This window comes from Motacilla alba, chromosome 6, assembly GCF_015832195.1.
Source record: "Motacilla alba alba isolate MOTALB_02 chromosome 6, Motacilla_alba_V1.0_pri, whole genome shotgun sequence".
Taxonomy (NCBI): Eukaryota; Metazoa; Chordata; class Aves; order Passeriformes; family Motacillidae; genus Motacilla; species Motacilla alba.
The window spans coordinates 13,152,755-13,164,339 of NC_052021.1; the positions used below are offsets into that span (position 1 = coordinate 13,152,755).

Here is an 11,585-nt window from a genome sequence, read left to right on the forward strand (position 1 = left end):
TATTCTGAGTAATATTTATATAAAAATATATTCAGGTGGCAAGTTGATTTTATGCATGGCAAATTTTTCAATTCTAGTATGTGTGTTATTTCTTTCTGTCAAAAGGGGCCCTGTGGACACAAACAAAAGGACCCCTGAACCTAGAATTGTTGTTGTTAAAAAATCCCAAGTTGATCTTGGGATCCAGATATGTGGTGGAAATATGTATGGAATATTTGTCTCAGATGTAGATGATGACAGCCCAGCAAAAGGACCTGATGGACTAGTCTTGGGTGACATGATACTTGAGGTAAGCACTTCAGAAATGTCTGCAGTGTACTGACTAATGGCTGAGGTGGCATAAAGAGGGAGGTGCCAAGTGCCGTGCTGTCCCACAATGTGGAATGTTCTGTAAGTGTGGAGTTCCTGCCACAAAACCCTAGTAAGAATGGTCAGAAAGCAAACTTGAATTTTGGCTGCAGCACGTGAGGAGCTGGATGATGTGAGCCTGGAGAACTATCACTGTTGATAGCACAAGAGGCCCTGAACTTGGAAGGACTCTCATATAATTAGGAAGGACTCACCTGTAATTACTAATGCCTGCTCCCTTCATCTAAATGGGAAGCTTTGAATCCAATTGCTATATGTAGGAGAAAGGCAAGGATATGAAAGACACTGTGAAACAGAGAACAATATTTATCTTACCACTATGAAATTCTAAAGAGAGTTTAGGGAAAACCATGTATTGTGTCTTTGACTCTGCTTTCTGTATCTGAAGTGAGAATATTTATCTGCTTGTCAGGATGATAAACACACATCTTTATGAGCTTTTCAGATACATCTGAGCACTGAGACTCTCCCTGTGAACTTCTAGTATCCAGATTTTGCTGTGTAATCATGTTTCACTTCCTCCAGATCACTTGCTATCCATATAAATACTGATTTTTTTCAGAGTGAATTTTATGATTCTCAGCTTAAACTTGAAAAATGTTTCCAAGAAGTGCTCTCCCACAGTACCTGTCTGCTGTTTGCACTTGACTTTTTTGTTTTCCACTGTAATGTCTCAGTCTCTTGCTAGACATCTTAAGTCGCAAACTGTACTTGAGTTTCAAGTGACAAGACATGTATAGAACCTGCAAGTGAGAAAAACAAACTAATTTTGCATGTTTTACAAGCTCACCTACTTCTATGGCTTGCTAAAATAAAATTTCACATCTAAGGTTTATTTTTGTGTTTTGCAGTATGGGTCCATTGACATGCGAAATAAAACAGCTGAGGAAGCTTATCTTGAAATGTTGAAGCCTGGAGAAAACATCAAAATAAAGACTCAGTACAGAATAGAAGAGTTTAATAAGATAAAAGAGCTTCCTGGAGATGGATTCTACATCAGGTATTTGAGCATGACTGGTAATGACAGCATAAGGCTGTCAGGATAATATGCTGACCGTCATATGAGAGAGGGGGGGGGCATAAATTTTGCTATGTTTTTTTAAAATTTGAAATTTACTGGTTTATTCAGCTATTCCCTCACAGCAAGTACACAGTCCAGTGTAACAAGTCTTCTCACTTGTGTGTTCCTGAGATGTAGAGAATGCCACAAATCTGTTAACTTTTTTCAGAAAAGGTGTGTTCTTCCCTTGAGTTGATGGAGACCAGTTGCAGAGCCTGTTTGTCTTCCTTTCCAGAGCACTTTATGACCGTGTGGCAGAGATGGAGCAGGATTTAAGCTTTAAGAAAGATGACATTTTATATGTGGATGACACTCTGCCGCAGGGAAATTTTGGTTGTTGGATGGCTTGGCAGCTAGATGAGAATGCTCAGAAGCTGGAAAGAGGACAGATTCCCAGTAAATATATGTAAGTGACCTCAGTTATAGGATTCATCTTTAAAAAGTATTTATCTTTACAAGTCTGACTGGTGAGATGTGGTATAAAAGACTTGTTTGCTTCTGTTCTTTGTGGAAGATTGTAATTCTTAGAAATGTCATTTTAAGGATGGCATATTTTAATATACATTGAATTAAATATATTGCTGTATCAAGTTGGTTTTAATGCTGCTAAATAGTAAACTAGAAATGACAATGTCCTGGGGCACATCAGGCACAGCATCACCAGCTGTGATACTGTCAAAAGTATTAAAAATATAACTTTAAATACCAGCCATTTTGTCTGTTTTATTCTAGGATGGATCAGGAATTCTACAGGAGACACAGCATGTCCGAGGCTAAAGATGAAAACAGTTCATCTAAGACATTGTCAGCAGCAGCAAGGAGGTCGTTCTTCAGAAGAAAGCATAAACATAAGCGAAGTGGTTCCAAAGATGGAAAAGATTTATTGGCTCTAGATACAATCAGTACAGACTCGATTCCTTTCTTGGATGGCAAGTACCTTTGTTATAGTTGGGAGGGTTTTGCCTTCTCTTTCATTTTTGATCAGGTGCAGCACAGCACAACAAATAATGTTACTTTTTAATTGCTCTGAATACAAATGGTGATCATTATCTTTAATAAGATTTTTTTTGGTATTAAATTACAAGCCAGTGTGTTTCAAAATATTTTCATAATTTCTTCCTGGACCTATTAGCATTACTCTTTCATTTGGAGAGGGAGATTGTTTTTGATGCATGGTTTTGATCTTCCTTTCAACTAATTAATTTCAGTCCAGGTTGCTTAGTCTAGACAGAAATCCTGTGCACCACTCATATCTTCACTTTTATTTCTTCACGCCTTTAGAAAAATCATGTTGCTTACAATGCTTACTACCTTGTAAGAACTCAACAAATCAAGTCAGAGATATCAAGTACTGTGTATTGTGTTTACACTTGTAGGGATGATTGGGGTAGGTGAGGAGTTGAGTTTTTTTAATTGAACAATGGGTTCAATCAGAAAAATGTCTAGTTTCAGCAGTCAAGTGGAAAAAATTCAATTAAGACTGACCATATTTTGTATTTGTAAAGGGCCCTTTGCCCTCCCTTGCAGAGGAGTTCTTCTCATAATTCCAATAAGGATGCTTCTGCTTGTTTGAGGAATGCCTGGAAATGTACGCTTTTACAGCTAAATATTTTCTGTGTATGTAGATTCTGCAAGTTTGGCTTATCAGCGTGTCCAGAAAGTGGACTGTACCTCCCCTAGGCCTGTGCTTATTCTAGGACCTTTACTTGATGCTGTGAAAGACATGCTGGTCAAAGAATCCCCTGGAAAATTTTGCAGATGTCCTCTTGGTAAGTATGCAAATACAGCTAATTGACTCATGCTTAGAATACACGGTAGTAACATCTGTATAAATCAACAAAATGACAACACGAAGATGGGTAACACCCCAAGAATCTGAATTTGCAGACATTGTCTTAGCCTTGTTCTGTGCCTAAGGAACAGTAATGAAAGGGGATCTCTTGTATGCAACAGAGGTTATGAAAGCTTCCCAGCAAGCCATTGAGCGAGGTGTGAAGGATTGTCTGTTCATCGATTACAAACGGAGGAGTGGACATTTTGATGTGACAACTGTAGCTTCAATAAGAGAGATAACAGAAAAGGTGAGTCAATTTTAGTGCTGTAGTTCTTTGTACAATTTACATACTTATGTTGGGGGGTGGAAATTGTGTTAGCAGAGTTATCCTTTAAGACATTCAGAGAACTGTTCCCCAGGCTGCTCAATAAAATAAAACTTACCTTACTTTTGCATGTGACTAATTAAAATGAGCTCACCATTATAGAATATAAAAATGTTTGTATTCTTTTACAGAATTACTAAATAAAATCAGAAATAATTTTCTTAAAGTCCATCCTCTGTCCCCTCCAAAAAGGATTTAATTTTTTTACCTATTCCATTTAATGCAATCATATAGAATGTAAACATCATTATAATCATGGAGACAGATGTTACCTGAAGTGTGTTAATGGCTTGCAGTTTTTAATCAAATGACATGGAAAGTCCTATTAACGCTTGTGTTTGCTCATGATTTCTGAAAAAGGAAATTAATAGGGATCTTTAAACTTTGCAAAAGTGTAATGCCTATATTTGATCTGAGTTTTCATTTCATAAGTTCTTCAAGTACATTTTTTTTCTATCAGTGCATGCTTTTGGTACTATGAATGCAATTTCTTGCAGTTTTTCATCTTTTATCTTTTGTTATAAATCATTTGGGTACAAATTGCTCAGTAGTCTGAAAATGCTATAGGTATGGCAAAATTCTGTTGGGTTGCTATGATTTAAGTAGGGGAAGAAATGGGGGATTTGCATGTGTGCTTGTGCTCTTTAACTGAATGAGTGTTTTGCATTTACATTTGATCTTAGGATTGTCATTGTCTGCTTGACATCGCTCCTCATGCCATCGAACGGCTCCACAGTGTTCATATCTACCCTATTGTAATTTTTATTCGCTACAAAAATGCTAAACAAATCAAGTAAGTCTGTGAGGGGTATAGCTCAGGGATGTTTATTCTACCATAAAATAAGTCCAAGTTTACCTTTATTGTTTATTTCATCCTAGTCATCTTAAATCTCTCAGGACAGCCACTGAGATTGGCTCTGTTGGTTAGGGCCTGGTGCTAATAACACCAAGGTGTGGGCTCTCTCCCTTTATGGGCCACTCACTGAAGAGCTGGACTCCATGATCCTTCTGGGTCCCTTCCAAGTCAGAACGTTCTGTGATTCTGTAAAATGGGGATAATAGTCCTTATAAAACCCACTGTGAGGTATATGGTCTTTACTTCATTTGGGTTGCATGACAATGAAGTGAATCTATCAAAGAAACCCATGGAGACCAAGCTGAATGTCCTCTAGGAGGATCCTTCCTGCTAACTCTTGTGGTACATTATAAGACTAATATGGGTGAGATCCATTGACGTGTTGACCATGACAAAGAGCTATTCTTCATCTTCTTAGAAGGGCCAAGAGTATGGATGCAGTTGATTCATAACCTTAGCTTTCCCACCATCATTCTCCTGTAAATGAAGGGAAGTCCCCTTTTGCCACGTAGTGCATATACTGTGGTCTTCTCAGGCTGTGTTCTTCAGTAATTGTGAAATTCCTGTTTGAATATAGCCAGGAACAGAGCACAGGACATGCAAATGCCAGTCCCTCCTCTGATGTTTGAAAAAGCCTTCAGAAATTTCGATAGATTGATTTGGCAAGAAGGGAAATAATATTCCAACATGAATATTGAGGAACCCTTTGCTAAGAGATTTTATACTTCTGCTGTCTTTGTATCTAAAGTTTAAGATTTCTTATATTCTTGATCTGTAGGTAAATTTGACTACTATCTATTTAATAAAGAAGATAAGATCACTGTTTTAAAGTAGAAACAGGACATAGAGCAATGAGGTGTGTTTCATTACCACTATAGGATTGCGTGCTTAAAGATAAATGGAACTGTCATGTCTTGACCCCCTTTGGAAGTGAAATTGTGGCCATTACAGCTGTTTCCATTATTTGGAGAGGGATAATGGTCAAACTAGTCAAGCAAGGACTTCTGGCAGTCATCAGTATAATTTGCAGTGGCACATTTTGTCTGCCTGTTGTGTGCACCAAAAGTTTGTCCAAGCACCCTTTTTGATACAGCACAACCTCTATCGGCATTCTCTGAAATGCACCACAGCAACGGTAGATTATTTTAGTAATTATGTTTTTAAATAATTATTTTGGCATTTGTATTTCTCAGGTTTTTTAATATTTTATTTTCAAGAGCTCATATAATAGAAAGAAATGCCTCAAAAATGTGTCATGGTTATGATAACATGGAAATACTGTATTTACTTGGTGCTCTTAAAAGAGTGATACTTGTGCCCAGCTTTGTATAAGGAGTACTGGCATGTTTATGAGATAATGATCCAATTCATATGAACTGGAATAAATTATATTCTTTCCTCATCCACTGCCTCCCAGTCTCTGAAACTTTAAAGAAATACCATCTTGGTTTGAGGGCAAATAAATTTGTTAGCACTGAAATGATCCTGAGGACTGCTGATACTGCTGAAACACAGTAGATGGCACTCTGGGCCTAGGAGTCTGCTTGCATGTGAATTAGCCTTTCGTATTCACCCAACTAGAGGCACTCTTTTCAAGTCCATAAAAAATTACTCTTATACAAGATGTTTCTTTTTATTTTTCTCTTTTTTTTGTGGTTTTTTTTTTTTTTCAGAGAGCAAAAAGACCCAATCTTCCTGAGGGACAAAGTTACACAAAAGCATTCCAAAGAACAATTTGAGACAGCTCAAAAAATAGAACAGGAATATAGCAAGTACTTTACAGGTTAGTATTTAATCAAACTTTGAGTAGAAACACAGTGGTAATTTAATCCATTTGCATTTTAATTCAAAAGATCAATGTCCTTTGAATGAGCACCTTGGTTTTTTTCATTCTGCCTTCCATTTTGACTGACTCATGTCCTGTTATTTTATTTTACCAGAAGAAGAAATGTCAAGATTGAGAACAAAGGACATTTCTATGTTATAATCTTATGATCTAAAGAGGTTCGGAAAAGGTTTTATTACTAGCTAGTAGTATAGAAAATAAGGTCAAGATTTGATGATTTGACATAGTGTTGTCAGCGTTATAACATGTAAGGAGTATAGAAGGGTTTTCTAAATTGCAAAAATCAAACAAAACAACAGAAACCCCCGGTAGCTGAAACTAACAAATCATGATTGCCAAAGGTCTCTTCCAACCTCAACCCTTCTGTAATTGTGTGGTTTTGATTTGTGAGACATACTTCAAATGTTTCAACAATGGGGAAAAAAAGTTTCCAAGGTTTCTTGAGCATGCATTGTGATTTGGAATAATTAAATGCAACTTTAGAAGCCTTTTTAACTTGATAAAATTATGAAATCGATCTTGGACTATAGTATTTTTACTAGAGAAAAAAAACCCCAAACTGTGTTTGGAGATTGTCTCTGTTCATTTTATAGTATATTTCCATGTGGTTCCACGTACCTAGAATTTTATCCCCACTCTTTTGAATGTATCTATAGAAGAACAAACACCCTAACTAGCCAAAACCTAACTTTTCGTACCCTGAACAATGGGATTCTTAGAGAAATATTTTGAGGCGTAACTGCCAAGTGCAGAGACAAAAGTTTAGTGTTTAGTTTAGAGCGCTATCAGTGCATCCTGAGAGAAGCCATGTGTTCTCAGCAAAACGTTATACTATAGCCATACAAATGTTTTTTACATGGTGCATACTAAACCTACAGAGAACTGGACATGCACATGGCCAAATTGCATCGCCACATGTTATCTTCTGCTTCTCATTTAGTCATTTGTGACATTTTAGTTTGATCCTGACAGTGGAAGGGGCACTCAGTCCGAGAGAGTCTTATGTGTGTCTTCTCACATGGCCTGTGGGAAGAGCCTCCTTCTGTTGCTGCCACTGTGTAGTGGGCGCCAGCTGTCACCAACACTTCCAGATGCTTGTAGTCAGAGAGGGTTGGTTGGTGTTCAAATTGGACTGACGTTGAAGCTTGTTGAAGTTATAATACTGTACATGAAATAAGCCTGTAGGTAGCACGTAGATAGAAATAAGCATGTTGTATCTGTTAGGTTAGTCATGGAGCTATAGGTCATATTCTCTAACTACTAAGAGCTCTTTAACTACGTCATGGAGTTCAACTTTTGACTTATGACTTTGAAGTTGGCTTTGTTTCCTCTACCAAGTTGTAAACGCAGTGTGTAATCTGAATTACTTCTTGCCTGTCATTTGTCACTTTTCATAGACCTTTTCAATTACTGTGTTCTGTATCCAAAGTCACCTGACATCATTAACTGTGGTATATATTGCAGAGCCAAATATTATATATTTATGTGACATCATGTTTTCTCTTCTCAAAAAGAAAGATTATGCCTTAAGTGCTGTGTAAGACTTTGCATACTTTTTCAGCATTAGTGATAGCTGTAGCCAGAGGCTTTGCTGGCTGACGTATTTCTCAAGTCATGAAGTTCCTCCATATTCAAGTATTGAAGACAGTATGTTCTCCTCTCATATGTCAGTGGTGGCATTTTACTTTTTGTGTTTAACAAGGGTAGAATAAAAGGTATTCATTTATCTTGGGAATTGATTTTCAAGGAGTTGCTTGCTGTTGGCATTTTGTTCCTTGAATCTGGTTGACAATAAGAATTGGAGTAGCAACCACTGCTGTTTTATTTAGCTCAGCGATCTGTGAGCTGCTCATAATTTACTTCTAATATTTGTAAATAGTGTCTAGTTGCTACAGCTATAGTCTCTATGTATATTACCCTGTAAATATAAAACTCTTAACACCACATGTTGAACAGAGAAGGTTTATTATAACAGGTTCTGACCATCTTTAGACTTAAACTTTGCCACCTGATGCCTCTGAAAATAGTACATGGAGGCCACTTACAAAACAGTTGTCTTAGCTGATTATAGCCATCAGTTCCTTGACTTCCCTGGATTGTTTTAGGAGCTAGCAGAAGAAACCATGTATTGAATGCTTGACCTCTTTGCTCTGTTTATTTTTTTTTAAATAGAGACATGCATCTATCAGGTACTGAGTTGAGTTGCTTAATTCTGATGTGTTGATAAACACTTTGCAGATAAATGCAGAAGACTGTTCTTGTTAATTACTCAGAACTGTTTGTTCCCATCTCATTTGTATGTGGGGTTTCTCCTTCTCCAGGCATTGTCCAGGGAGGAGCCCTTTCAAACATTTGCACTCAGATTATGACAACTGTCGACCAAGAACAAAACAAGGTCCTGTGGATCCCAGCTGGCCCACTGTAGATTTATTTTGCTGTGAAACTACTTTCCAGATGTAAATAACCAACTAACTTTCTACCCAATGGACTCAGTTCCTTTCTGTCTTATAAAGATATCCATAAGTGATTTCTGTTTCGTGAAGGGGAATGATAACACTGAACACATGAGGACCTGACAAGGCATGTGGAAGGGGTAGATCATCACTTCACCAAGCTTGTCTCTCACATTGTACATGTACACATGACAGGTTGTCACAAAGGTTGTGACCTGTGTGTACTTGTCCATGAGTAATGAATTTAACAATGCTGCAAAACCCAGTAGAATGACACGTTTACAAAAACCTTTTCCAAGTATTTGGTTCTTGCTGTTTACTTGAATGTCTTTTTGTGTTGTTCTTTTTTTTAACTCTGTGTCCTTTCACTTAATGGGACAACTCTCCAAAATGGAGTGAAATTTCTGAGAATGAGCGGACAGTTTATGCGCAATGTGACTCTTAGTTACAATTTTGACCATTTCTAAGCACATTGTTGACTTGACAACCAGGTAGTCATGTGGGATTGAATCGGTACGTCTTGGGAGTAAGCTCAAAAGGAGATACGCTCCTACACAGGGCAGACCACTGTTTGTATCCTGTCAATGCTTGTCTGTCAAAGGTATCGTTTCTTGTTTTATGCATGAAGCTAGTATTTAAACTTCATAATGTATCTAAGCAAGCCAAGTTTAACATGTGTTGAAAAATAATAATTTTTGGTTGTTGGGCCTGGATTAAGTACAGGTGGGGTAGAGTTATAAACTAGGCCTAGCATGCTGTGTTCTGTCACTTTTAGATACTGTAAATACGGAGAGCTTATGTTGGTGCAATTTTGCAGGGTAATTCTTAAGCTTTGTACTTCAGTGTGTAGCATTCACATAGACTGTTTTTATTTAAGAGCAGACACAGTTTTAGGGCTTTGATTAAAAGCCTTTAGAAAGGTACTAAATTGTTAGTGTTTTCACTGTCAAAAAATAAGTGATCGTTTAGTTTTGGTTGCAATACTTATTTACCTGTTGTACCAAACTCTATTATATCGGTTCCCTTTTTGTTTTTTTGCACTTCTGACTCTGTGTTCCTAACACAGGTTCTGTACCTGTTTCTTCTGTCTCTTGTGCCATGTTTCCTGAGTACTGTATTTTAATTGTTTTTAAAATATTATTTGAGTAGACCTGCTTCTCAGTCACCGTTTCTAACATTTCATTATGTAGGATTTCTAATTTTACACTACAGGCTGTAATTTTGCTTCTGTTTGCAGCTTTTATAATTAAAAAAGGGATTCTTCTTGCACAGTTCTTCAAGAAAGATCTGGTCCTAAATTTAAATTCTGTTTTACAATTGCTATTTTATAGTTCAAAATACTTTTTATAGTATTTATGTAGTTATACACTATATACAGTATTCTGAACTATAAAAACATCTAAAAATATATATAGTATTTTATGTAGTATTTTATGATACTATTACAATACTGTATATATAAACTAATGAATATGAAATCGAATGGATGAATTAGTAGTTGAAGTACTTCTCATGGTGAGGGACAGAAGTTGTTTTTTGTTTATCTCAATTATTTGTTTTGTTTGTTTTTTAAAGTTTGAGATCAGAGTAGACTCCAGTGGTACAACTGAAACAGACAGGTACTGTTCTGACATGGATTTTTCTGTACTAAATGAAAATGTCACTTTGTATCAAAAAAAAAAGTTAAAGAAACTGATTACTAAATAAAGGTCAATTTCTGTAACTTCACTTGTGTGTAATGGTTGCATAGAGCTCATGCTCTTCTTAACTCTGTTTAGTTGAGTCCTCATATAAGGTTTGAATTTCTGACTAAAATTGGCATATCCACCTGATCGTTTCAAATACCCACCTTGAGAAGAACAAGTTTGTTTTGTGCTCTTACCTATCCTTGGATTCATAAATACCAGAGATGTTGACAAACTGTAGGACACAAGAAGTTAGATGTTGATTTGTGTTAACATTTTTAATGTTCTGGCCCATTGGTATCAAGGATTTCAAATGGAAATGGAGTTGATTGGATGGAGGCTTTAACTGAAGAGTGAGTCTATCACTGATATTTTCAAGGGAGTGTCACTGGGGAAAAGTGAGAATGTTAGCTCAAAGGCACATTGTAGAATGCTCTCAGTTTTTACCCTTCTGACAGTCCAGTCTCTTTTGTTCACTGAGTTATCCAAAAGCCTGGGGAAGATAATTATTATGTACCAACTTTTCTGCTTTATCAGTTTCTTTATTCTGAGATGCCAGATAGTCAGCTTCAGCATGAACCCAGTTTGTGGATGGAAAAGTCTTGTAATCTGCATAACTAGTAATACCCTTTAGTCGTAAGGACTTGCACCTTACCTGTTCTTGAAAAAGCCACACCATGGTAACAGCATCTAATAGGGGATGAAGAAAATGAGAATAGGCAGGTTCTGGCAGGTAGGTAACAGGCTTACATTGCATATCTTCTGATCACAACCAAGTAGAAGTCATGGGTGAACACCAGGAGGAGATGCCTTTAGCTCAGGTCAAGAGTTTCCTGATATACCAGTTTCTTTTATAATATTACATGCCAGGCATAGATTTATCCGTCGTTCTGGAAAGAGTAATTCTGCCCAGGTGTGTAAATAAAGAATGTAGTTATGTGGATATTTTAAAACAAGTTTCAAAATAGCAACGTTGGAAACAAAAAGTCTGAAAATTTCACTCTTGTGCTTACAAGCCACAGTTGAGCATGTGTGGCTGCAGGTAGAGTTAACTAGAAATAAAAATCTTTGAACTTTATTTTTCCACAGCTAAACTGACATAAAATGGCTGAAGATACTGCAGCCCATGTATATCATTTGTTGTTGACAAACATCTA

At 36.8% G+C, this 11,585-nt stretch overlaps 1 protein-coding gene across 5 annotated transcripts in view; it reads left to right on the forward strand.

The window, feature by feature from the left end:
• The window catches only part of DLG5 (discs large MAGUK scaffold protein 5), a 98,053-nt gene extending 87,582 nt beyond the window's left edge, over positions 1-10,471 (forward strand). For all 5 annotated transcript variants that reach the window (XM_038140192.1, XM_038140194.1, XM_038140193.1 and 2 more), the window contains 9 exons: positions 106-289; positions 1,221-1,369; positions 1,665-1,835; positions 2,162-2,358; positions 3,055-3,198; positions 3,383-3,510; positions 4,272-4,381; positions 6,118-6,227; positions 8,612-10,471. In XM_038140192.1, the coding sequence (XP_037996120.1) occupies positions 106-289; positions 1,221-1,369; positions 1,665-1,835; positions 2,162-2,358; positions 3,055-3,198; positions 3,383-3,510; positions 4,272-4,381; positions 6,118-6,227; positions 8,612-8,715 (1,297 nt within the window). In that variant the 3' untranslated portion in view covers positions 8,716-10,471. The remainder of the gene's footprint in view (positions 1-105; positions 290-1,220; positions 1,370-1,664; positions 1,836-2,161; positions 2,359-3,054; positions 3,199-3,382; positions 3,511-4,271; positions 4,382-6,117; positions 6,228-8,611) is intronic.
• The last annotated feature ends 1,114 nt before the right edge of the window (positions 10,472-11,585 follow it).